The sequence below is a fragment of the Cydia splendana genome, chromosome 25 (genome assembly GCF_910591565.1).
Source record: "Cydia splendana chromosome 25, ilCydSple1.2, whole genome shotgun sequence".
NCBI classification, from domain to species: Eukaryota; Metazoa; Arthropoda; class Insecta; order Lepidoptera; family Tortricidae; genus Cydia; species Cydia splendana.
In genome coordinates, this window is record NC_085984.1 from 1,335,906 (window position 1) to 1,363,330 (window position 27,425).

Genomic DNA, 27,425 nt, shown 5'->3' on the forward strand with positions numbered 1-27,425 from the left:
AGGCACTTACTTCGCAGCCCTGTACATTGAGCACCTCCAGGTCCGGACAGTATGTGGCCAGGCACGACACAGCTCTGTCGTTCACTGTCATCATAGCCGGGTAACTGTCATCATAGCACACTTAGAAGGCACTTACTTCGCAGCCCTGTACATTGAGCACCTCCAGGTCTGGACAGTATGTGGCTAGGCACGACACAGCTCTGTCGTTCACTGTCATCATAGCCGGGTAACTGTCATCATAGCACACTTAGAAGGCACTTACTTCGCAGCCCTGTACATTGAGCACCTCCAGGTCTGGACAGTATGTGGCTAGGCACGACACTGCTCTGTCGTTCACTGTCATCATAGCCGGGTAACTGTCATCATAGCAAACTTAGAAGGCACTTACTTCGCAGCCCTGTACATTGAGCACCTCCAGGTCCGGACAGTATATGGCCAGGCACGACACAGCTCTGTCGTTCACATTCTTGCAGCCTGACAAACAAAAACTCAATATTAGGCAAGCCAGTGGGATCCGAATAGGGAATATTACGCGCAACTCTGCGTAGGGGGCGCTACTACCACAATCAGTCACAATCTAAGGGTCTACCGCAAATTAGAGTCAAAATTCTGTTGTCTAACCTCTCTATCACTCTTGCATATTCGATATATAAAGAGGCAGATAGCCGAGATTCGATTTTCGCGTTTCCCGGTAGGCCCTTTGTAAACAAACCGCCTTGATGTATCAATATCAATGTATCGTCTTGGGTCGTCCCATTCGTTTTTCGTCAAGTTCTTAAATTAGTCCTATTCTGCTTTCGTCACTCGTTCTATATTGAAAGCCACCGACGATTATTACGAATGTAGAATGAGTGACGACAGCAGAATAGGACTAATTTAAGAACATGACGAAAAACGAATGGGACGACCCAAGACGATACCATATCAATGTCATATTTTACTGTCTAAGGCCCACTTGCACCATCCCACTAACCCGGGGTTAACCGGTTAAACCTGGGGTTACCATGGTTACCAGTACAATTTGACATTGGGTTAACGGTTTAACAGGTTAACCCCGGGTTAGTGGGATGTTGCAAGTGGCGCTAAGTCTGTGTAAGTCTTGTGCAGTTTTGTAAAACTCTGTGACAATCTTACTGTATTAGATAGAATTAATAGATAGAATACTCTTTATTGGCACACCTCAGTAAAAAGATACAAAAGAAAAGTACAACAGGCGGTCTTATCGCTAAAGAGCGATCTCTTCCAGACAACCTATATATATTCTGTGTTCTTGTGCGGTGTCGGCATTTACGCAAACATCAAAGGCGTCGATCCACTGTTACTTTTTACACTGTGGTTATGCCGCTGATACTTACCTCTGCATATGAAGCTCTTTAGTTTAGGACAGCCACGAGCTAACGCCTCCACACCGTTCTCCGTGATGGACTGGCACCACGACACGTTCACGTGCGTCAGGAGCTAATACAAAAAATATCCTCAATGTAACATGGGTCGCCATAGAGGTACCGTCAACCGGGGTGAATAGGGATGGCTGGGGTGAATAGGCACAAAATTTAAACTGTGATTTATCTGACAATTTCTTTAAAAATACTTACACAAATCGTATCATTCGATTGAAAATTATAATAGTAGATTTTGTATGATACAATTTATGTGGATATTTTAGAAGAAATTGTCAGATAACTGTTTACTTACTAGCTTCTTTTTCCTTATTGTGTCTAGTCTTAGAGTATTTAGTAACAGGAGACGCCTTGCTGTAATTTTCTGTACAAAACAGCCTGCCGATTTTTGCGGAGGAGGGGCACGTCAAATGTATGGCTATTTGTACATGATTTTTTCTACGTTCTACCTAACGTACAAATAGCCATGTCAGATAAACGCCAAGCCGGGTTGGTGGTAACTAGTGGGAATTTTTTTTCCCAGTAGTTACCAGTGGTAAAAGGTGGGAAAAAAAATCCCAGTAGTTACCACTGGTAAGAACTTGGTGGTAACTAGTGGGAATAACCCTAGGAAATAAAACCATTTGCTTTTGATTGCTGAAACTAAAAGCAATCGCTGCTTTGTCGACGAAATTATAGTGGACGGAATAGTCCCTATGACGGAATTAGCCACATTGACCTTATTATGTTTTGTGATATAAATAAATTAAATAAAAAAGGTAAATCACATTTTAAATTTTGTCCCTATTCACCCCAGCCATCCCTATTCACCCCGGTTGACGGTATATCAAAATGTTATAGGCAACTCACCGGACATCCGTCCGACAGCGCTTTCAGTGATATGTCCGAGATACTGGGGCAAGAGTCCAGATTTATCCTGTAACACACACAAAATATTCATAAAAATCAGGTATTTTATCATTTCGTTCCCAGGCCGGACGACCCAATAGTCGGGATCGTGGTACTACTGCTTTATATGACGAAATTGTTGAGGCCTGGCGCGGACGTCTTATTTGGCTGAGTGGCAATGAATGTGTTAAGGATACTGACCTCTGTAGCTTGCTGCATCGCCTGCCGAGTGCCTGGCATGTTTGATCGGTGAGCTTCTTGCATTTGTTCAGGTTCAAATCTTCGATGTTTGGGCATGACTGAGAGAAACATATTAAATATTAACAACAATTTCAAATTATTCATTAATTAAGATCAGTTTTTTAATAGAAAAAACCAAGCTGTTACAAAATTAATATATCCGATAATCTTAGTGTACCTGTGCGAGGGTCTTCATAGAACCATCAGCTATGCTCTCGCACCCTCGGAGGGAGAGCTGACGGAGGAACCCGCCGCAGCGCTGCGATATGTTCTCTATAACGGGACCCTGAAATCGATCAATAATGGTGAATTGGTGAAAGTGGTATCCAGACGGGCCTGATCAAATCGGTCGATTTGATCAGGAAAATTATTGGCGCCAATCTCATCTAGCGTCCACACGTACACAATTTAATCACCAATAGAACCATAAACAAACGCACGTACAGATCCTAGCATTCCATAGATACTAGCTTCGAAAAATTGGCATTTTTGTGTCCGCACCTCCTGATTCGATCGGGCAATTTAATCCGATTGGCGAAAAATTGACTAATCTGGATACACCTTTAGTGGTAACTAATTGGAAATATTTCTCCTATTTGTTACCAATGTTAACCAACAGCATTTGAAAAAATTTTGGTTATTAGAAGTTCTCAAAAGCGGGCGTGGACGCTAATGGCTTATATTAACTCTGCAACGACTAACTTGACAGAGTGTGGAAGTACTAACATAAACAATTAAACATAGAATTCCTATGCAAAATACGATGCTTACGCTGTCACACTTTGTCGTTATAAAAATATTGTCGATATACAAAAAGCTTAGATAGAATATGGAACTAACAGAATATGGCCCGACCAACCTGAAATAAAAACTTTCAATTTCAATAGGGAGTATTACTGCAATGTTCTGCCGCCAGAGTGCAGCACTAATTTGTTTAGTAAATCATAGAGCAACTTATACATACTAGGCCTAAACAGTTTTATGACAAGTTTTCACTATGACATTGATGCATCAAGGCGGTTTGTTTACAGGTGGCCTACCGCGAAGCGCGAAAATCGAAATTTCTGTATCTACCTCTATATAGATCGAATAAGCAAAAGTGATAGAGAGGTAGAAACCGAACTTTCGATTGTCATGTTTCACGGTAGGCCATGTGATTGACCTAGTGACGCCCTCTCAGAGTTTTGCGTAATATTCCCTATTAGACGGACTCTAACTTACATAATCTATACATAATATAAATAATATTAATTTGCTTACCTCGACGTCTCTCTGGAACTCGAAGAGGTCTATCCGCTGCCAGTTGGAGCCGTCGAGAGCCAGAATATTCCATAGTTTCGAAACCTAGAACAAACAAACAAATGTCTGAAATCGCAGGGTTTAAAGAGAAATTTCCTTCCGCGGACGCTCCAGTTGTGGGATGAGCTCCCTGCCGAGATTTTCCCGAGGGTCTACAGTATGGGGTTCTTCAAAAAAAGGAGTGTACAGGTTTTTTAAACGTTCGGCATCGCGCAGCTGTTACAGCTCTGGGGTTACAGGCGTGGGTACGGTACAGGTGACCGCTTACCATCAGGCGGGCCGTAATATAACAGTAACTTCCAAGATCCACTTCGGGTCGTTGCGCCACAGCAGTAAATAAGATAATTTGAGTCCTTAGGACTTTGGATAGTTTTTATCACGGAAATCATTATTCTACGCCAGTTGCAGACAGAGGCTATTAAGTTTAGTACGTAGGTTGCCCTGAAAGTTTCGGGAATTGGAAAAAATACGCGTTTAAATGAAATAAAAGTACTTTTATTGTTTTTCAAAGTATTCTCCTTTGTGTTTAATGCACTTTTTCATTCTCTGAAACCAGTTTTCAAAACAGTTATTGAACTCTGAACTGGGGGTTGACGAAATGGCCATTTTATAAGCGTGGACTGCTTCTTCCGCGGTCTGAAAACGCTGACCACGCAACCGATTCTTTATTTTCGGGAAAGTAAAAAAATCGTTGGGACTTAGGTCGGGGCTGTACGGAGGATGGTCCAGTAATTCGACTTTTTCGCCCTTCAGATAGTCGTTTGTTTTCTGAGCAGTATGAGGGCTGGCATTATCATGGTGTAGTATAATACGGCGGTTAGGGTTATTTTTTCGCAGTTCAGCAAAAACAATCGGTAAACAAACGCCTATATACCAATCGGCATTGACAGTTCTTCGATCTTCAAGAGCAATAGTCGCCACGTGACCCGATTTGGAGACAAACGTGGCTACCATTTTTTTGATCGTGCTGCGAGAACGAACAACTTTTGTTGGCTTCGGCTCGTCTTCGTAAACCCATACTCGAGATTGGTTTTTGGATTCAGGCTCATATGCGTAAATCCATGACTCGTCACCTGACACAATACTAAAAACGGCAGTTGAGCTTCCTCCATTAAATCTTTTTAGGGTTTTGTGGCACCAATTGACACGGACCGTTTTCTGGTCGTCAGATAACAAGTGAGGAATCCACCGGGAAAACAACTTCCGCACGCCCAACTCTTGCTGTAAAATAACTTGTACCTGACTCATTCCAATGCCTAAAGTCTCCTGAATTTCCCGATATGTAACATGCCTATCTTCTTTTATCAGTTGGCGAACAACATCGATGTTTTGATCGGTAACGGCAGTTTTCGGTCGACCCTCACGTACGTCATCCGCAAGAGACACACGGCCACGTTGAAATTCCGAATACCACCTGTATATTGTCGTCTTCGAAGGTGCTTCACTACTAAAAGCAATAGTCAATCGGTCTCCACATTGTTGTTGTGTTAATCCACTTTTAAAGTCATAATAAATCATTGCTCTAAAACTTTCGCGGGACAGCTCCATTTTCACCAGCGACTCAACGACTTTAAAAAACAATTGAAAATAGAACATTGTTTTTTTTTTTCTAAGTGGCCAGTGTTTTCGAATAATGAGACTATGCTTGTAACAAAGAGGTATAACACATGTCAAATATACGTTCCTAAGTATGCAATTCCCGAAACTTTCAGGGCAACCTACGTATAATTAAAGCACATACGCTCTTCTCACAGTGGCGCAGAATAGGAAAGAGCGGCGTTCTCTTGACATAGGCCAAGAAGATTTTTGGGTTACAGTCAGTAAAGTAACTAAGGTAGTAGTTTCCAGGTACAACAGGATCTGTAGCAGCAGCTCCTTCGGCAGCTTCTTGTTGATGTGGTTCTCATCCTCACCAGAGAACCGACCGATCTAGCAAACAAACAGTCAAAGCTAGTATAAATGTAGTACAGACCTGGGCGCAGCGGCAGAGCGACACGACGTCCAGGTACGACAGGATCCGCAGCAGCAGCTCCTTCGGCAGCTTCTTGTTGATGTGGTTCTCATCCTCGCCCGAGAACCGACCGATCTAGCAAACAAACAGTCAAAGCTAGTATAAAACGTAGTACAGTACCTGGGCGCAGCGGCAGAGCGACACGACGTCCAGGTACGACAGGATCCGCAGCAGCAGCTCCTTCGGCAGCTTCTTGTTGATGTGGTTCTCATCCTTGCCAGAGAACCGACCGATCTAGCAAACAAACAGTCAAAGCTAGTATAAATGTAGTACAGTACCTGGGCGCAGCGGCAGAGCGACACGACGTCCAGGTACGACAGGATCCGCAGCAGCAGCTCCTTCGGCAGCTTCTTGTTGATGTGGTTCTCATCCTTGCCAGAGAACCGACCGATCTAGCAAACAAACAGTCAAAGCTAGTATAAATGTAGTACAGTACCTGGGCGCAGCGGCAGAGCGACACGACGTCCAGGTACGACAGGATCCGCAGTAGCAGCTCCTTCGGCAGCTTCTTGTTGATGTGGTTCTCATCCTCGCCCGAGAACCGACCGATCTAGCAAACAAACAGTCAAAGTGAGAGCCCAGCAACGTGCACACTAGCGCCACAGCTAAATACCGTGATTATTTAAATTTAACGAAATATATTGAAAAAAGGGGCCGCTACGTACTGTATTGTGTATTTAAGTACCTATTGAATACATCAAACTAGTTTTTATGTTGCTGGATTCGTCAATCTATGCGTCCTAAGTTAAATCGGCCGTTTTTGTTTTGAGTTCCTAGATCGACGAAACCAGCAACATAAAAACTAGTTTGATGTATTCAAAAGGTACTTAAATAAACAATACAGTACGTAGCGGCCCCCTTTTTTCAATATCTTTCGTTAAATTTAAATAATCACGATTATTTAGCTGTGGCGCTAGTGTGCATGTTGATGGGCTCTTAACCTTTTGAACGCTTAACACATTCATTGCCACCCAGCCAAACAAGACGTCCGCGCCAGGCCACAACAATTCCGTCATATAAAGCAGTAGTACCACGATCCCGACTATCGGGTCGTCCGGCCTGGGAACGAAATCATAAAATACCCGATAGTCGGGTTTTCGGCACTGAATGTGTTAATGTCATAAAACTCATAAACAAAACCGTCACTGACATGTCTAGGTCCTGGGCGCAAGCTAGGTCGTGTCGATTTGAAACACTCCCTTCGGTCGTGTTTTAAAATTCGCCACTCGTTGCCAATTTCCTATTTTTGAAGTGAAAACTTCTTTAGCGGCACTGAGCACTTTTTGAGGTGGGGAAAAAATGATAAACTCGAGACAGCGTAACGCGTAACGCGCTGACGTCATGTGTGTCGGACAATGTTATTCACCAAAGAACTTTAGTCATAACGTATCATAATCAGGTCAATTATTTAAAACTGGACTTTTATATTAAGCAATAAAGCTCAATGTTCTAATCTTGTACGGGCTGAAATACGAGGATCTCACAGTTACATAACTTTATATCACTCCAATATAATTCATTAAAGCTACATCTTGATGAAATTGCTAATAAAAGTGAACTCTAGTACTGGTGAATAAAACTCAAAATATCATGACCAAATATATTTTTCTCAAAAATGGACGGCAAAGTCGACTTTGCCGTTTAAAAAATAGGTTGCGAAGCGCGTAGTTTATGGTCAGTCAAAAATTAAAAAGTTAAAAACATTGCAGTCTCGATTTTGGGACTGCAATGTTGCATACAAATTCCATTATTTATCGAGTTCCAAACTTTTTAAAAGTTGAAATGGCCATATCAAATGAAGGCACAGGCCCATTAAACAGCCAAACAGATGATTAGTACCGCGACTATTTAGCTGTCTCAAATAGGTTGGCGTATTTTCGGCAGAAAAATACACTTCTATTTTTTTATTAAAAAAATAAATGGGCGGCAAAGCTAATTTTTTCAATTGTTTCTACTTTTTTCTGTGAAAATATATACGTAAGAAAGTTGCTTTTGTAAAATATTTCTATGATATTTATATTTCTTGCACCATTTTTGAGAAAAGCACTATATATGACTCGGCTGGAAGGCTACTTGCTGGCTTCGGATTCAATTAAACGGACTCCCAAGGTCGTCCGTTTAAAACGAATCCTCAGCCTGCAAGTAGCTACTTCCGAGCCTCGACAATAATGTACTATAGATGCGAGGTCTGCAAGGTAACTTTACAATTTCTATTCGAATTTTAAACAATTAACGCTACAAATTTAAGCTCACTGGCCAGCAATTTCGGAACTAAAGTTGTTCAATAGAAAGGTCAATTATACATAGTGCTGCAGACATTTTGGACTAGTCATTGAGTTTTCACTTCTGTCGGCACTCCCGGAGTGCAACCCGTTGTTTTTTTTATTATGCTCACTTGTATCGTAAATAACTATTATTTCTTTTTAATGACGCCATCAACAACAGTCTTATCATAGACATTTAAAACTGCACGAAGGTAAATAAATAAGTATGATAAGGAATATTAATTGGTTTCATTACGCAGACACTTATCAGTCACACATTCTATGTGATACGATAGCTTATCAGATATGTTTACAAACAAAGACACTATGTTGATGTCTAAGAAAGATTTTACGTGGTCAAATTCTCGTTATTTTTTCGCAAACATTTAAACTTATTTATTGTAGACCCAGCCCAAGGCCACAGAATAAAATTAATAGTATACTACCTACAGAAAGGAACCCATTAACGTATATATCTATGGTTTGGCCTTACGGGCACTAAAAATGGTACTAGTTTAGCGGTGTGACTCACGAATTCCATCCAATCGTGCAGTCTAACGCAACTAGTTGCGACCAATAGCGCGCGTGATGCGAACTCATCAACCAATCGCGCGCGTGATGCGAACTCATCAACCAATCGCGTTGTACCGGTGTCACACCGCTGTACTGGCCCCTGTCATGCCTCATTATTATTGTCTGTAAAGCCAGTCCCTAGATATCTATGTCAATGAAGGAACCGAAGTTTGACAGTGATTCAGGGACAAACCATGCTGTCCCTTTCTAACTTTATTTTTATTTTTTTATAATCTGTTGTCTTATTCTTCTTCTTCCCAGACCTTATCCCATTTACATTTATTTTATTTATTTTTTTAATCTGTTGTGTTAATATTATCCTAATATTATCTCGGCTTGTAGGCACAAGTTTTCACAAATGTGACTGCTATCTGACCTTCCAACCCAGAGGGGAAACTAGGCCTTATTGAGACAGGATCAAAATTTCACAATGTTAAATAAGTGTAATGTTTGTTGTCATTTTAAAGAAATGGAGCTCATAATTATCAAATTAAAAGTAAGCATTTAATCACCTTGTTAAAAATATACAAACATGTTAATCTAGCATGTAAGTCTGATCATTGCAGTATGACTCATATAAAATTTTATACAATGTAAGTTATGTACAGTCAACGGTAAAAATATGGGTGTACAATACATCTCAAAAATATGTCCCATAACTCTTATGTCAGTGACTTAAGAACTATGGGACATATTTTAGAGTAAGTTGTCTACACCCATATTTTTACCGTTGACTGTAAGTAGTTTAAGCACCTTTATTAACTCAATAAATATCTTAACTCAATATTATCATTTATACTATCAAAAAATAAGTTGTTTATTTTAATTTTATTTAAACAAAAGTTCCCAAAACATGGCTGAATGCATAAATAATGTGGTTTTATAATAATTAATAAACTTTTTTTTAATGACTGTTCCTTTTTTTATTTTATTGCATGCACAAGCACCTGACGCGAGGGTCACACAAGGCCGTTAAATTTCGCGGTCTACCTACATAACGGTATCAGCGCGCGGGTTATTGTACGCGCAGGGGTCAATACACTTGCCTAACAAAGGAAAATTACTTAATCCAGCGACATCACCAGCCAAATCCGAAAAAAACCGGCACAACAACAACAGCCCTCGACTATTTGCATAATAAAAACGCACTTGAAAAAAACAAGATTAAAAAAAAGTTTAAAAATAGAACGCAACACGCATTGTTTATCATTTGCGATCTTTTGTCGCTTTTCTTCTAAACTTTGTAAATTCTGTTAATATTAATAATCATCGCGTGGGAGAACAAAGGAATAGGGCATGTACTTGCATATATGTACGGATATGTCAGCTGTTTCTAATCAAAACGAAAACACAAACATGTTAGCGATGTCGATCGATGGGTGCCTACCTCGAATTTACTCCTCCCTGAGTAACTCATGCTCGGGTACGGCGTAATCTTCGCCACTCTGCAAAATTTCACTGACTCGTTGGTCCTAAAATTTTCAATAGCCGCGGGCAAGAGCGCACCAAACAAATATGGACGACTTTGATTTGGCTTTTCCTAGTTTTTCACGACGTCCTTCGTTGAGAGCGCTGACGGTGCGTTCGGAAACTAAATTTGCTTGACAGCTGCATGACAGCTGATGTTCAAATGGCAGAATCGTTCTAGGATTGGCACTATACAGCGACAAATTACTAAAATTAGATAAAAAGATTAAAATTATCAATTTTTGTTAGATTTTTTTAATATTATACTGGAATATTGCCTTGGTCGAAATTCATGTAAAAACGGAATACTAGTTTTCGAACGTATTTGACAGTTCCTCGATGCGTTCAGCAGCGTTTGTTAGTAAACAAATTGGAAATGAAAATATTTATCTTTTTCGGTTTATTAATTTAGAAAATTGCGCAGTTTCGTTTAAACATGTTAAACTTTGTATTTCTGAGCGGTTCAAGTAATGTTATTGTAAATGCATTGTAACGTTTAATGCAATAAAGAATGATGTGCTACTTTTGCTTTTGTTTCTAAACGTATGAAGTCATTGTAAATTTTAAAGTTTTAAAAACCAAAAAAATTAATAACTCTATTACCCAATGCATTATCATTGGGTCTCCACGGTTCAAAACGAAGTAATTAAGTCCCACTCACGCTTGACTGCACATAGGTTAATAGGTTTTCCTGTCATCAATACCATCTATAGGTAAAGAACTATTGTGTATTTTTTCCAAAATTTTAGACGCAGTATAGCAACAGTCAGGGTTGGGCAGTATTTCAATTACATGTATTTGAAATACATTTTTGTATTTTGTATTTGTATTTCAAATACTACCTGGAAAAGTATTTTGTATTTGGTATTTCAAATACTGCACTCACATGTATTTTGTATTTCAAATACTTCAAGCATCAAAATACATTTCTACAAAATACATTTTATTAAATTCTATAATCCTAAAATGGAACGTTTATTTAAATATAATGTACGACTTGTACGAGGGCAAATACAATGCGCGAGCTATTCTGCGCGGAACTTTTCTTCAACAGCCAGGGTATAGGGTCATTGCAGTAGTTTCCGTCCATGCTCTAGTTTTAGACTACTTGACGGATTAGCAAATAATATATTTCATTTTTAATTTACTATTTGCGAAATATAATTTTGATATCATCATCATCATCATCATCAGCCTACTCTCGTCCACTGCTGGACATAGGCCTCTCCTATTGCACGCCATTGAGCACGATTTGCGGCAACTCTGAACCAGCTCTTGCCAGCCGCCTTGCGAAGGTCATCGCTCCATCTAGTCTGAGGGCGTCCTACGCTACGTTTGCCGATGCGCGGTCTCCACTCGAGAACTCGTCTACCCCAACGGTTATCGGTTCTACGGCTAATATGACCAGCCCACTGCCACTTCAGCTTGCTAATCCGCGGTGGGCTATGTCGACGACTTTAGTTCTCTGACGGATAACTTCATTTCGAATACGATCCCTCAGAGAGACTCCGAGCATAGCCCTTTCCATAGCTCGCTGAGCGACTTTGAATTTATGGACCAGTCCTGGTCTGGTCCATAATTTTGATATGTAGACAGATATATATATTGTTTCGACATTAAGGATTGAAATCAGTCCAAATTTGTGCAGCAATGTAGGTTTATATTCAAATTTCGTCAAGTGGACGAAAACTAGCGCAATGACCCTATAAGTTTTTAGGAAAGGATATTCGTTAAAAAAACTAAATGATTAAACAAAAAAATTGAAAGGTATTTTGTATTTGAAATACATTATTTTAAACACTGTAATTTGTATTTTGTATTTCAAATACCCATCACCAAAGTAATTTGTATTTGGTATTTCAAATACTTTTAAAAATGTATTTTGTAATTTGTATTTGAAATACGTGGAAGCCAGTATTTTGCCCAACCCTGGCAACAGTATAGTTTCGGAGATAAAGGGGGGGGGGGGTTGGACAGACAGACAGACGCACGAGTGATCCTATAAGGGTTCCGTTTTTTCCTTTTGAGGTAAAAAGGGCAGGATTAATAAATAAAACATCTGTTCAATTATTATTCATTATAATATTGTCATGATCATAAAATATTAATAAATTAATTAAACTGTAGATTTCATGTCACCATTAAAAACCAAACACTCTTTAAATTTTTTACATAATTATCAACATTACCTAACATTGGTAGCCATAAATAAAAATACTTCCATGCATTTAGCAACATTTTCTCTAGTTTGAAATAGATTAAAATTTTACTTTTCTTTAAAAGAAATTAATAAAACAAATTAAATTCTATGCATTATTATGAAATAATTAACAATGGATTTTGGAATGTATCAAAGCAAAATGATTTCAAAACTTCACTAAATTTTGAGTATTCCTGCATAAATAAACTAAGCTCTGTCTTAAACAAGAGGTTTTACAACAATACAATCCTTATAAATATGAACCTTATTTTCTATGTATCAAGGTTCACATTGTAATGACATTACTTGTACAATAAGTTCACCATAACTTATTTAATGATTTCCTGCTGATTTTATCATCTATTCGTGTGATGCTCTGCTTGTGATAATTCTGAAAAAAAAATCGACATTAATTACTTATACCAGACAGGTTATAAGTGCGCTGCCGGCGTTTAAGATGGGAGTACGCTCTTTTCTTCAAGTTTTTAAGGTCGTATCGGTCCGGAAATACCGCAGGCGACAGCTCATTTCACAGTTTAGCAAAATCACGAGCTCTTTCGATCGTTACAGGAGAAAAAATCTGACTTTTACTTTATAATTTACATTATTCTTTCACGCTATAGGTGACGTTATCTATGAAAAGGGACCTTATTGTCGATGGCGCTTACGCCATTATTAACGATGCTCCGATATCAATACAATGCCGCGCGACGCAGTGCGGCGTAAGCACCATCGACAATAAGGTCCCTTTTCATAGATAATGCCCCATATAGCCACTTACTCAGGTCCCCGGGGTTAGAGCACTTCTTCAGATGCTCGGTGATCAGCAGTTTGAGGGCAGCATTCTCCGCGACCAGCTTGTGGTTAGTTTCTTTCAGAAGGCGGTTTTCTTCAGCCTGCCAGTTCATTAGCACTTTCTGTTTTTGTCTGGAACATATTTTAACATAATTTCTAGACAAATAACTTTAACACATTCATGGCCACCCAGCCAAACAAGACGTCCCCACCAGGCCACAACAATTTCGTCATATAAAGCAGTAGTACCACGATCCCGACTATCGGGTCGTCCGGTCTGGGAACGAAATCATAAAATACCCGATAGTCGGGTTTTCGGCACTGAATGTGTTAAATGCCATTAGTATAAACGCAATACAGTAGAAACGACATTAGACTTGCTTAACGTCTATTAAGGGCCCCCCCACATCTGGCGTCTTGCGAGCGTCGGCGTCTCGTCGGCGTCTACAACTCTATGGCCCTGCTCGACGCAACGTCGACGCGACGTCGACGCAACTGCGCAGCGACGTCATTTTCCATAGCGCTGACCGACGCCGACGCTCGCAAGACGCCAGATGTGGGGGGGCCCTAAGGGTACCCGCATCATAATTATCACGTGATCTTGTGGCAGGGGAGGGGGGGTTTAAATAAATAGGCCAAATATGATCACATGATTTCTGGACGACCCCTAACATGCAATCATTGTATGGTCTTCTTCAGGAGTTCAATTTGACCAAATGGTGAAGACTTTTCAGAGAGCAAATGCATAAGTTACTTTAACCTTTCATGGTCAAAAATCAAACCTTGGTTGTGCTGTATAAAGCAGAAAATCGTTATTAAAAATGCAAAAAGATGACAAAAAATTCGGTAGGATCCTTAAAAGTCCGCTCTCATTTTAGAATGACTAGCTTAATTGCTCTGAAACTCTGTACTTACAGTAGGATAAGGTATATCTAGTCCTGTAATTATAGTTCGTTTTTTAAATTTTATATTAAAGGAAAAAATGGAAAAATTTACGCTTCCGGCAGGACTTAAACCCGCATCCTCCACAATCCGTGTGTTGCTTTTAACCAATTGAGCTACGGAAGCCTACCAGGACATCGCAAATCTTTCCATTCCTTTCTTTATGTAAACACGCCTTTGGGGTGGCGTATAGCGACATCTACCGAAAGACAATTACATCTTTTAACGATTTGCGATGTCCTGGTAGGCTTCCGTAGCTCAATTGGTTAAGAGCAACACACGGATTGTGGAGGATGCGGGTTCATGTCCTGCCGGAAGCGTAAATTTTTCCATTTTTTCCTTTAATATAAAATTTGGAATATCGCTCGCAGACGTATCTGCTTATTAAAAAATTGAGTTCGTTTTTTAGCATTAGAAAGAACTTGAAAGAAGGTAAGCGATCTTGACATGTCTTTTAATTGAAAAACGCTTTTTAAAAATGAGTAACTATTACTTATGAAAGCAGAAGAATATAAATGATCGTATTAGATTCATAATTGTTACATATTTGTCGTAACTTATTTTTAAAACGTGTTTTTCAATTAAAAGACACATCAAGATTGTTTACCTTATTTCTAATGCTAAAAATAACGAATTATAGCCTAATTAGTTTATGTAGCTTCAGATACCATAGTTAAAAAAAAAATACAGTGAATTACTTGTTTTTGCTCTATTTGATTTGTTTTGTAAACTGGAGCTATTTATACTAATTACAGGACTAGATATACCTCATATCATTGTATGTGCAAAGTTTAATTATAATCCAACACATAGTTTTAAAATGAGCATGTAACTCTGTTTATATGGGAAGGTGAAGTTCGGCCGAGCTTGCTGCGGACTCTTAACATACACAGACAAGAGGTTAATTTACTTTACCTGTATCTTCTAGAAGCAGCTGTTCTAGGTTCCAACAACTTCTTCTTCTCCGCTTCCTCTTTTCCATCCACCACACAATCCTTCTCCACTTTACTAATCCTTCTTTTCACTGTCTTCTTAAAACTACCACTCACTTTATTCATATTCAAAGGTACTATTGGTATTTTTTGTAAACTATTTGTTATTAATATTGTGTTTGGATTTACTATTGTTACTGGCACTAGAGTCCCAGGTAATGTAGATATTGGAAGTATATTTTGCAATACTGGTGTATCTATTTTAGTCTCACTAGATTTCTTCTCTGCTTTATCAGATAAAACTCTTTTTAGTCTCTCCTTAGTTTCATTCTGTATTTTATTCTTATCATCTTCAACAGGCTTCATTCTTACTTGTCTACCATCAGGCTTTTTAATTATAATTTCAAAATCGTCCAAGTCATTTTTATCTTTATTTAAAGCGTTTTGATAATTCCTTTTAAGCATTTTGATAATTTGCCTGTCTTCTTTATCATTATGTTCTTCTAAACTGTCAACAACAAAATCTAGCGATTTCTGACTCATTATAGGCGGAGCCTTTTCAGGTTTATCTGTTAACAAAACATCTTTAGTGACTTGTGCATCTTTTATGACTGAATCTGTGTATATTAAAGTTCTTGGTATATTTTTGGATTCGATGACGCCATCTTTTCTTATTTCTACATTGCTGTGTATTTTGATGACATTATTAGTGTATGAGACTGTTTCATTGATTTCTTTATGTGCATCTTCATGTCTTACTATGGCAACGTCGTCAGTGGTAGTTACCTTATCGACTATATCCTGTTTTCCGACGATCCTACTGATAGTGGTCACCTCATTGGTGAGTTTGGAAATTGTGGTTGTTTCGTATTCTTTAACGGCGCCTGATTCGTCACTGGATGATCTAGGAAAGACAAGATTTTGTTAAAGTTTTGAAACAAGATTTTATTTTAAGGCGTCAGAGCCTCTATCAAAATGGGATACTGATTTGGATTATTTTTTGGTCGAAAGTATGGAAGCTTATGGAAATGGTTTCATTGACATCATGTCAGGATCCGATTCGAGGAGGACGATTGGATCCTGGGAAAATCTACAGTGTGATACAGATAGATGTGCGTTCGAAAGTGCTTGTTGCTAGGCCTGCCGTAAAGTTGGGTTCCATTTGTCCTGGAGAGTAACTTTGGCCATTGGGATTAATGTGTTGCTGTTTTTATTTATTCACTGGAATACTGGCATACTGTCATCTAGTTGGTTGTATTATAATAGCTATCCATCAGTGTTATTTTTATTTGACTCTTCTATATGTGGTTTTAATGTGTCAAAATAATCCGGAGTACTTGAATAAAGAAAATTTTAAATATTGAATCTTATGGGAAAAAATACCGGCTTATAGTGATATTCCTCTGGTTATTAGTGGTGTAAAGAGCATCTCCGTCCAGGGGAAACATCTGGGGGGTGTGCAGGGTGTGCGGGGTGTGGAGGGTATCCACCTCTGAGCCTTCCAGAGATAACCTGCCAGCTCTGGAAACATAATAATTACAACATGGATATAACCAGACAACATAGATGATCATAGTTCATATTAGTACCTTATAAGTGTGTACTAAGGGCGTCCGCAAGCTGGCGGGAATGCACAGAGCGGGTTAACGAAAAATAGTATGAGCAACGCTAACTGGCCCCCTACAAAGGTGCGCCCGGTCCATGCACCCGCCCACTAGCGGACGTTCTACATTCGCAGCAGTAGTAGTCAAGTAAAACATTTTTAGTACCATCACGCTCCGCGTTGTTGCGCCATTTAGGGTCCTAGCTAAATTGGTTGTTCAATACTTATGCTACAGAATTTCCAATTTAGCAAGAACCCTAAATGGCATAATCCCGTGTGGTGACTGTATGGTAAATGCTAAAGTTTTAACATACTTAGTCTCCATGGCCTGCTTAAAGCCTTCATCAAACGGGTTGACATTCTGCAAGTCCTGGAACAGCCCCACCTCCTCGCAGTTGCGGATGAAGCGGGTTGGTGTGGGCGTCTGGTCCGCTGCAAGAAATTAGTACAAGAAGGTAGTACAGAGCTACCGTTTTAAACTAAAACCCTCAAAAGCGGGTTTTAATGGTAAGAAAATCTAGATTTTATTATCCAATTTACTAGCCCAGTAAGTGTTAATTAAGTTCAGTCAGTATAGCCCTCTTACTGACTACACTGCTACGCCCTGAACCAATTCACCGCACCATGTTACCTATTTCAAATAGCTTAGTTAGGTTAGGATGCCGAGATTAAATTTTAAATTTGCAAGTGCACCACGGACTGAAAAAGATTGGGAGCCCCTGTACTAGTCAACAATCTAATTTTATATAACTGCCAGATCAGATGGACAAATTATGGTGATTTTTGGCCTCGCGTCGCGCTCGCCGCCTCGGCCGAGGCACGTCTACACTGTGCGCGAGGAAATTGCCTCGCGCGTATGATCGCTCTGTGTGGACCCGTCTAATTTGTGGTAATTGAAAGTATAAATGTAATGGTGCGTGTAACGGAACGTTACACTACCACCTTTCCTATTGCTACTGGCATATCCAAATTCTAAATTCACTTCTAAATTCAAATCCTTCTTCAAATTCCATTCCATGATTTTTATTTTCAGTTCAATCCAATACTTCGATCAATAATCATCATAATTGTATTCTAACCGACTGTACTTTTTAAGTTTCTAAATACGACCTAAAGCCTTAAATTGTGATATTTTATTAAGTGAAATACATAAGTGCTGTGCGGTACTATAGTGCTCGTCTAGTGGCCCCAAACCTTCCAGATATCTACATCATCATCAAGGCACATATTGCAAGTTATAGTAACTTTTAACCTTCTATGTAAATTACGAGAGTGTTTTTATACATAGTTAACACGTAACCTGTATTGTTACAGGTGCCTTTTTATTTAAACAAATAAATACCATCGTCGTCCTGAATCCTGCCTTTTCATTCCCATAATCCCGTGAGGCTCCTCTAGCTGCCCCTCACAATAAATACTACCAATGTGTATAATAATTTTAAAGGCAGTATGTTTAAAGTTGTAAGCCAAAAATTGCCAATCAAATAAAAGAAAACATACCTACGAACGCTGCTTTCTGCTCCATACCCAGTTGAAGAACCATATCGTGCTTTTTCGTATGCACGTGCAGATGATCCTCGTTAGTGAACGTCATACCGCACCCCTGCATCACGCAAGCAAACGGCTTCTCCGGTTCCACCATTGTTTGGACCGCACAATTTAAAAAAACAATACCAGGAAATCAATGTGAGTTTCCTTTGCTCAGCTAGCGCTATTTCGAATTCATATTGTACAAATAAGGTTCGAATTTGGGGTTTTTATGTGACTAATCATTGTAACTATTTAATATTTGATTTGATAAGGTAATAAATAATATATTGTTTGCGATAACAAGTTCTACAAATCCCCAATTCCCCAGTGAGTTGTGGAGTGGATTTGACGTTTTGATTTGACAGTTGACGTTTGTCAAGTTTGTTCGAGATGTTGTTAAAAACATTGGAATAACTTTGATCCGTAATAAATGGTAAAAAAATATGAAGGGTTCCGTGAAAGAAATTATTTTATTGAATTAAATACATCTATTCATAATGAAAATTACAGTTTGTTTCATTATATAATAAGGATAGCAGTCATAGCAAAAAAACTTTACACGCTTTAAATATTATTGTGCTCTTATATTTTTAGTGCTAAATCATCTATTCTTATACCGTTTCAAACATAAAAACCCTATGGTATTTGAATAATCCAAAATATTTTAATTTCCAGAAAAATACGAAAACTATAGTAGTTTACTTGTCAGCTCTATTACATTATTCAACATGGGACAGCGGACAAGGAAACATTATTCTAATTGCATTATTTTTTTCAACAAACCTAAGATAGTTTATTAAACAAAGTTTGAAAAAACAACGAGTATGAAAACATTACTCAAGATCAAGCAAAACAAATAAAAGTATTTTATCTTATTACTAGTACCTAAAGCTATTGCAACTGATTTTTCAACATGAAGTGTGAGGAATTTAATAAGATAAAATTGTTGATAGGCATGATTATTTTTTAAACTAAGAATAATTGAAAAATAATTTGGGATGGCCGTGGCTTTTGGAGCCAGTTGCGAAGTAGGACGTGTATTTTTCCGGGACAAAGCCGTGAACTTTAGCTCGATGAATGGAATGGTTAGGGTATACATCAGCTTCTTGGTTTCTCTTAGAGATCATATGAGCCGGAGATCTCTTTTTGCGAGGTGATTCTTGCATTTGCTGAGTCGGGAATGGGTCTACATAGCGCCTTCCGTTAATATCAGTTCCCTCCGCTGTTGGCAATAGCTCCTATTAATGAACTGTACAGTAAAGTAAGTAAATTGGACAAAATGCATAAAAGATTATTCCAATAATAATGAGTTTATTGATGTTCGATTAAAATAATGCTAAATGATTGCTACAAATTAAAATATTTTAACAATACATATAAATTTTTAAATTGGATAAAATATGTTTAAGAGAATTTTGGCTTTCCAAGGATTACCGACGACGATTTAGCCTTACCCGCACCTCTGCTGTTGAACATTCCAGGGGCCGTTTGACCTTGTTGGTCGGTGGTGACGGGCTGCGGGATGCCTGCCATGCCGACCACGGCAGGGTTCGGCTCATTCTGCTGACCCTTCCAAGGCCTGGGATAAAACGAATGGGTTTAACGGTTTACTTATACGAAACTTTGATAGTCAATTGCAAAAATATTTGGTAGCTGATAGCTTCAATAGGCGCGTTGCTTCATGTAACCTTAGGTCAAATTCTTTTGATTCTTAATGCCAGCCAGTTACTGCATAAAAAAACAAATGCATTCTTACTTATCAGGGAACAGCTCTCCAGGTTGTCCTCTAGTTTGAACGATTCTATCCCCGTTCACTTCGACAACGCATCTCAGACGAGCGCAGCAGGTTGGGAATTCTACAAAAAAAAATAGGGTGTATGTAGGGTTGTTAAAATTTGATGTATTGAAGAAACTAAAACCAGGAAGTCTTTTTTCCTTTGGTTTCCAAGAGCTTAAATAAATCAATTTTTTGTGTGATACAGTTCACTCACCCACGTTCTCATCTTCAATATATTCGTGGCATTCCAAAGCATTTTCAGGGATTTTCGGTTTTCGACAACTAAAAATATAATGATGCCAGTTACACCTTAATATGACTAAACTATAAGTTATTGCATTATTTCTAAACATAAGCGCCGCGCAGTTCCTACAAAGATATTGCGGTCGCTTGTCTTACCCAACCGCAGCTATGAAGTATTTTCCGTCTCTGATTTCACATCTATACCGGTGGCAAGTGTAATGATCCGACCACTCCTGCCAAGGTTGATATCCTTTTCTTGAATACTTATCTACACAAGCTTGATCTAAAATATAAATAAAAAGATAAATTAGAATCTTTTATCCAGGGAAGGCAATAATTTAAAAATTATACACTTACAACTGACATCCTCAGCTAAAACGGAAGGTAAAACCATATATGCCATCATTAATACTCCGCTAAAATGCATTTTAGCCGCTGCAATAAAATGAGGCAGTTAAAATAAATTAAAAACCCTGTCTTTGCAGTTATCGATGAATGCACCAACCGTTTCTGATCTTATTTCATTTTTCGCAGAGTATTAATACTCTTTCCTCGAATCAATATTTATAAAACAAACGGAAATCCCACGATCGTTACTTGGCTGGACGAATTTGTTTGCTGTTATGAGAAGAACGGATAATTTCCGCGAAAAAAATCCACAAACTCATGCTCATCGTGAATTCAAATCGAAAATCCTTAAAACAGTCGATCGTTGTTTTTGCCAAATCATGTTATATGCTCCAAAATATGTAGGGATTTGATTGTTTGATTTGATTGTTATTATAGTCGATTATTAAAATAAAAGGAGAGCCAAACACGTTTTAGAGGTAATACCTACAGCAAGATGTTTTATAAACGAAATATATTTATTTTCAACACACAGCGTAGACAAAAAAAGCTATTATTAGGTAAGTACCAATCTATAAAAATTGCTATTTTAAAGCTATTTCGATTTTACTGTGTAGTACCTAGATGTAGAGTTCAGGAACAAATGTGAGGCAATTTGAAAGTCCATTATACAAGTCATTTGCGAGTACTTGATTCGATACTGGTACCCATTGTTTCAAACATCATTGATCCATTCTAAGAATAGGTTACAATTCATAAATCAATCGAGTTGATGCAGAAGTCAGTGCTTTCATTTGCCAGGCGAACGTAGTGTAGCGTCATAATTTCATAGAAATTTGACGATTAAATTAACACTTGCACTACGTGTGCTACCAAAATCGTTGCAGACTTATCTCGGTCTGACTCTAACATGATTTAATAGGTCTTTACGTCTAATTTTTCTAGTGAAAAAATCCATGGCACCTGTGTAGAAGAATCCATATTACCATTTAGCAATTCCATTATTTATAATATCCGTATTATATGTTTTGGTTTCTCAAGGTATTTTATTATTACATAATTCCAGTTAGAACATACGATACCCTAATTTTTTTATTTATTTTATTTTTTATTTTAGAAGTTTCCTTGCGTATAACCATATTTCAACGATTTTAGTTATACCTCAAATAACGCTGAGTTGTATCTATGTGTTTCATTATCTATGTTGCATCCCAAACGTCAAGTCAAGCCCAATACAAAGAGTAAAGTAAGTAATATAAGCCCAATACTGAATCAATTCAATTTGATATCGGAGATTATTTTATTTATTCTTATTTCTTTGTCCGTGTAAATAATATATTCGTGTGAAGTGGTTCAATTTAATCTCATAACGCAGATGAGGTAAGCGTTTATCAGTATATTACTTGTATTTCAGTAGGTATTAAAGCACGATTTGTAATAATTGTAATGTTAGGGACTAGGGTGTATTAAAAATATTAAAATCTGATTGATTTAGTTAACTTCCTGTGTCTATATTGATATTGTTCTCTTGAAATAATCCTACTGATACGATATACATGGATTTAAGACGTTTTATTTAAATTATTGAATATGTACCCCCTTTTATATGTTTCTCAATGTACCCTCAACTTTTGAATACAACCAGTAGTCAAGTAAAAAAAAACCGGACAAGTGCGAGTCGGACTCGCCCACCGAGGGTTCCGTACTTTTTAGTATTTGTTGTTATAGCGGCAACAGAAATACATCATCTGTGAAAATTTCAACTGTCTAGCTATCACGGTTCGTGAGATACAGCCTGGTGACAGACGGACGGACGGACGGACAGACGGACGGACGGACAGCGGCGTCTTAGTAATAGGGTCCCGTTTTACCCTTTGGGTACGGAACCCTAAAAATCTGTATTATATTTTGTTGTCCTCTTTGCTTCTGCTGTTCAATTGGGTAAACTCCTCTTTGTATTTGTTAGAATAATTATGTATATTCAAAAATAATAAAAAAAAAAATTGAAAGAATGAAAAATGAAAAAAATATCATAGGTTTGACTATCAGTGGCGGATTTGCCCTAAGGCCCAGTAGGTCCAGGCCTAGAGCGGCAAGATATTAGGGGCGGCAGCAAGGCGGCAGTCTAAAGTCTATCACTCCCAACATCTACCCTATGGGAAATGCTTGATGAAGACCCATGGCACATAAGAGTACATGATCTACACCATGATATGATATGGAGACTGGATAAACTGTGCATTCAAGGGTTAGATACTCCAGGTCCAACGTCCACAAGATACGGTCAATCCAACCCAATGTTGCTCAGCACAAGAATCGGGGAAGTGCCATATATAGATAAGCTAGGGAGGGGTAAACGCGTCAGCAAGCGTAAAATTCCTCCTAGGGCTCCTTTGTTATGAATGAATTCTGAATTCCTCCATAACCTAACATGTAAAATATACACATAGATTAAATTACTAGATCTTTAAGACATATGTAATTTTACCCACAACCGCTAAGCGGACATAATTTGTAACAAAACAGATATACAATAAATATGTTTCTATTCTATTCAGTCTAAAGATGGGCGCTGAGAAAGGGGCGGCTAGTAGTTACTACAGGGCCTAGGGCGGCCAACACTGCAAATCCGCCACTGTGTTGACCATCATCAGATTATATGTATACCTATGTCCTATGTCCTGCTAGTTACAAACCCCTTCTTATGGAAGTAGAGTAGACATAAAAATTCAAAATCGCTGTCCTTCTTGATTCAACTGGCAAATCATATTACTTTTTGGTTACCGGGTTTTAACCTAATTAGACCCCGCTGAATCCGAATTTGCCGGTTGCTTGATCGAATTCTTGACCGGAAGTGAGATGTTTGATATTAAAGGTCCCTTTTTTAGGGTTCCGTACCCAAAGGGTAAAACGGGACCCTATTACTAAGACTTCGCTGTCCGTCCGTCCGTCCGTCCGTCCGTCCGTCCGTCTGTCACCAGGCTGTATCTCACGAACCGTGATAGCTAGACAGTTGAAATTTTCACAGATGATGTATTTCTGTTGCCGCTATAACAACAAATACTAAAAACAGAATAAAATAAAGATTTAAATGGGGCTCCCATACAACAAACGTGAGTTTTGACCAAAGTTAAGCAACGTCGGGAGTGGTCAGTACTTGGATGGGTGACCGTTTTTTTTTTTTGCTTTTTATTTTGTTTTTTTTTTTTTATATGGTACGGAACCCTTCGTGCGCGAGTCCGACTCGCACTTGCCCGATTTTTTTAGTTTTTCGTAAATAACTCCTAAACGGTGGCGCATAGCAAAAAATGTTCTTACACATAAGTAATCTGCATAAAATTGTCTACAAGAAAGATTTCGTAAAAAATTTCGCTAGGATCAATATTTAAAGAGATATTAACGCGGGAAATTTAATTACAATCACTTCTAAGGCCCCTTTTATTTAGTGTTTCGTAAATAACTTGTAAAGTGGCTAATATCAAAAAATCTTGTTAAACATTAATAATCTACACAAAATTTTCTAAAAAAACGATTATGTACACTTTTCGCAGGGATCAATATTTAAAAAGATAAAGAGGGAAAGTTAATTATAATAAATTCTAAGATTCCTTGTTTTTACTTTTTCGTTAATAATTTGAAAAGTATGACTCAAAGCAAAAATAAGTCTTGCACATAAATAATAAACATAAAATTTCCTACAAGAAACATGTAGAACACTTTTCGCTAGGATCAATATTTAAAAAGACAAAGCAGCGGGTATGTTCATTATAATCAATTTTAAAGTCCCTTTTTAGTTTTTTGTAAATAACTCGTAAACGGTGACCCATAGCAAAATAGGTTTTTAAGAATAAATTATTTACATAAAATTTTCTCCAAAAAACATTCTCAACACTTTTCTCTAGGATCAATATTTGAAACGATATTAAAGGAAGAAAGTTAATTACAATCAGGTGAACTGTTTTTAGTTTTTCGTAAATAACTCGTAAACGGTGGCCCGTTGCTAAACAATATTATACATAAATATTGAACATAACATTTTCCACAAAAAAGGTTCTGTACAGTTTTTCGCTACGATCAATATTTAATGAGGTATTAAAGGAGGTAAGTTAATAATAATCAATTTCCAGGTCCGTATTTTTAGTTTTTCGTAAATGACTCGTAAACGGAGGCCCATAGCAAAATAGGTTCTTAATGTTCTTATAAATAAGTAATCGACATAAAAAAAGCTATTAAAGCGGGAAAGTTAAATAATGTGTAGAATTGATTATAATTAACTTTCCCCCTTTAATACCTCATTAAATATTGATCCTAGCGAAAAAGTGTAGAGAACCCTTCGGTACACGGCGGGAAGAAGTTGATAACTCGAGATATTTTATTCATAAGAACATTAAGAACCTATTTTGCTATGGGCCACCATTTACGAGCTATTTACGGATAACTAAAAATAGGGGCCTGGAAATTGATTATAATAATTAACTTACCCCCTTTAATACCTCATTAAATATTGATCGTAGCGAAAAACTGTACAGAACCTTTTTTGTGGAAAATGTTATGTTCAATATTTATGTATAATATTGTTTAGCAACGGGCCACCGTTTACGAGTTATTTACGAAAAACTAAAAACAGTTCACCTGATTGTAATTAACTTTCTTCCTTTAATATCGTTTCAAATATTGATCCTAGAGAAAAGTGTTGAGAATGTTTTTTGGAGAAAATTTTATGTAGATAATTTATTCTTAAAAACCTATTTTGCTATGGGACACCGTTTACGAGTTATTTACAAAAAACTAAAAAGGGACATTGATTATAATTAATTTTCCCGCTGCTTTGTCTTTTTAAATATTGATCCTAGCGAAAAGTGTTCTACATGTTTCTTGTAGGAAAATTTATGTTTATTATTTATGTATAAGATTTTTTTTTGCTATGAGTCATACTTTACAATTTATTAACGAACAAATAAAAACAAGGAACCTTAGATTTTATTATAATTAACTTTCCCTCTTTATTATCTTTTTAAACATTGGTCCCTGCGAAAAAGTGTATTGAATCTTTTTTGTACAAAATTTTGTGTAGATTATTAACTTTTAACAACATTTTTTGATATTGGCCACCGTTTACGAGTGATTTACGAAAAACTAAAAAAAGGGACCTTAGAAGTGATTATAATTAACTTTCCTGCGTTTATATCTCTTTGAATATTGTTCCTAGCGAAACATTGTACGGAATGTACTTGTACGGAATACTTGTAGGCAATTTTATGCAGATTACTTATCTAGTAGAACATTTTTGGCTATGAGCCACCTTAAGAGTTATTTACGAAAAACTAAAAAAAGGGACCTTTTATATCAAATATCTCACTTCCGGTCAAGAATTCGATCAAGCAACCGACAAATCGGATTCAGCGGGGTCTAATTAGGTTAAAAAAACCGGTTGCTAAAAAGTAATATGATTTGCCAGTCGAAATCGAATTTTACAAAAATAAGACCAGTCTAAAGGGTTTACGTCTAGTTTACCAATAGAATAAACAAATTAACCAGTTTCTTAACGGGTGTCTAAAATGTCTAAATCTATGATATTCATTGATTCTTAAGGATTACCCCTGTGGTTCGGGCAACTGTAGAGTCTATCCCCCTTATTCATATAACTTTACGGGACTGATTTAGTTAAATTATGTTTTACCACTTTCTTACAAATACATAAGTCAAAATGACAGATAAGGACAAACAGTTATTAGCTAATTGATGTTTGTAGCGCGTTTATGAATACCATAGAGATAACTAGTTTTTAGGGTTCCGTACCCAAAGGGTAAAATGGACCCTATTACTAAAACTCCGCTGTCCGTCCGTCCGTCCGTCCGTCCGTCTGTCACCAGGCTGTATCTCGTGATCTGTGATAGCTAGACAGCTGAAATTTTCACAGATGATGTATTTCTGTTGCCGCTATAACAACAAATACTAAAAACAGAATAAAATAAAGATGTATGTGGGGCTCCCTTACAACAAACGTGATTTTTGACCGTAGTTAAGCAACGTCGGGCGGGGTCAGTACTTGGATGGGTGACCGTTTTTATAGATAATGGTACGGAACCCTTCGTGTGCGAGCCCGACTCGAACTTGGCCGGTTTTTTTTAATCACTCTTTGTTAAAGATGTAGTGCATAATTATTTTCCATGATTTTACGGAAATACACGAACGTGTCTTGCTATTTCAGTCAGTCTCGGTACAAAAAGTACCGAGGTTGACTGAAGTAGCGTGACAAATACGAACGTTTCCGACAAAATACGATGGAAAACATTTATGCACTACATCTATAAACAACTATCATTATGTGAGTTTATTTTATTTGCATGTTATTTTAATTCACAATGTAAATTTATGCCTTAATTAATTTCTAATTAAATTTTGCTTTATCCCTAGCTAAAATTTTACCTAATTATATGAAAAAATATGCTATAAATTCGTGACCCACATTTATTACATTTTAGTGAAATAACCCAAAAGGAGATTATAGTGAGCAAGGCTTGGAACCGGTTTTTTCTTCATACAAAAAATACCGGTATTATTACGTTCTTTTTCGTTCTTTGGTTTATTATTTCATTATTGATGGGTCAATCTAATAATACGAAGTCGTTACCTAAATACATATTCAGTCCTACGGAAAAATCATAAAATTATTAAAAATATTGGGCCATTTAGGGATTAAAAAAAAAAACCGGTTCTGAGCCCTGATAGTGAGTGATTCTGTTATGTCTGACCACTCTGAGGGGTGAATATATAGGTCACGTATATCTGAACAAATTTTACTAGGAATAGGGCCAACCTCGAAAACTCATAAAAAAATGCTGTCTCATACAATAGGCAAATCATTTGTATACATGGTGGCTAAAAAATAATTGCATTCCCATTGCCAGGG

General features: G+C 37.6%; 4 protein-coding genes across 5 annotated transcripts in view; 1 reads left to right on the plus strand and 3 right to left on the minus strand.

Annotated features, from left to right (window-relative positions):
• Positions 1–10,280, minus strand: part of LOC134802870 (F-box/LRR-repeat protein 20) — a 42,138-nt gene extending 31,858 nt beyond the window's left edge. Inside the window, exons 1-8 of the mRNA XM_063775605.1 lie at positions 10,063–10,280; positions 5,800–5,913; positions 3,789–3,872; positions 2,707–2,814; positions 2,490–2,587; positions 2,250–2,316; positions 1,356–1,458; positions 389–474 (exon numbers count right to left, since the gene is read on the minus strand). Of these exons, the coding sequence (XP_063631675.1) occupies positions 389–474; positions 1,356–1,458; positions 2,250–2,316; positions 2,490–2,587; positions 2,707–2,814; positions 3,789–3,872; positions 5,800–5,913; positions 10,063–10,092 (690 nt within the window). The 5' untranslated portion in view covers positions 10,093–10,280. The remainder of the gene's footprint in view (positions 1–388; positions 475–1,355; positions 1,459–2,249; positions 2,317–2,489; positions 2,588–2,706; positions 2,815–3,788; positions 3,873–5,799; positions 5,914–10,062) is intronic.
• Positions 10,281–12,507: 2,227 nt separating this feature from the next.
• Positions 12,508–18,445, minus strand: LOC134802750 (uncharacterized). Its single transcript, XM_063775433.1, has 6 exons — positions 18,115–18,445; positions 16,929–17,046; positions 16,395–16,532; positions 14,995–15,915; positions 13,124–13,269; positions 12,508–12,733 (listed from the first exon to the last, which is right to left on the minus strand). The coding sequence occupies exons 1-6, from the start codon at positions 18,254–18,256 to the stop codon at positions 12,699–12,701; spliced, it is 1,500 nt and encodes a 499-aa protein (XP_063631503.1). The 5' UTR covers positions 18,257–18,445; the 3' UTR covers positions 12,508–12,698.
• Positions 18,446–18,595: 150 nt separating this feature from the next.
• Positions 18,596–21,018, minus strand: LOC134802802 (uncharacterized). Of its 2 annotated transcripts, XM_063775518.1 has the most exons (7): positions 21,003–21,018; positions 20,522–20,599; positions 20,321–20,447; positions 20,136–20,203; positions 19,901–20,000; positions 19,599–19,723; positions 18,596–19,366 (listed from the first exon to the last, which is right to left on the minus strand). In XM_063775518.1, exons 2-7 carry the CDS (start codon positions 20,589–20,591, stop codon positions 19,116–19,118), a joined length of 741 nt encoding a protein of 246 aa, XP_063631588.1. In that variant the 5' UTR covers positions 20,592–20,599; positions 21,003–21,018; the 3' UTR covers positions 18,596–19,115. The 2 variants fall into 2 exon arrangements, with proteins under 2 accessions (XP_063631588.1, XP_063631589.1); XM_063775519.1 differs by lacking the exon at positions 21,003–21,018 and having other exon boundaries at positions 19,605–19,723; positions 20,522–20,669.
• A 751-nt stretch (positions 21,019–21,769) lies between these two features.
• LOC134802683 (protein prune homolog 2) overlaps positions 21,770–27,425 on the plus strand; it is a 35,414-nt gene continuing 29,758 nt past the window's right edge. The window contains exon 1 of the mRNA XM_063775316.1: positions 21,770–21,892. Within this exon, the coding sequence (XP_063631386.1) occupies positions 21,888–21,892 (5 nt within the window). The 5' untranslated portion in view covers positions 21,770–21,887. The remainder of the gene's footprint in view (positions 21,893–27,425) is intronic.

Coding starts and splice junctions, on each gene's coding strand:
- LOC134802750 (XM_063775433.1), bottom strand. CDS start 18,256: ATGGTGGAACCGGAGAAGCCGTTTGCTTGCGTGATGCAGGGGTGCGGT. Junction 17,047..18,114: donor GCAGAAAGCAGCGTTCGTAG/GTATGTTTTCTT, acceptor AATTTCTTGCAG/CGGACCAGACGCCCACACCA. Junction 13,270..14,994: donor GCTGCTTCTAGAAGATACAG/GTAAAGTAAATT, acceptor AATATGTTCCAG/ACAAAAACAGAAAGTGCTAA.
- LOC134802802 (XM_063775518.1), bottom strand. CDS start 20,591: ATGCATTTTAGCGGAGTATTAATGATGGCATATATGGTTTTACCTTCC. Junction 20,204..20,320: donor TACTTCATAGCTGCGGTTGG/GTAAGACAAGCG, acceptor TTATATTTTTAG/TTGTCGAAAACCGAAAATCC. Junction 19,367..19,598: donor GTTCAACAGCAGAGGTGCGG/GTAAGGCTAAAT, acceptor TATTGCCAACAG/CGGAGGGAACTGATATTAAC.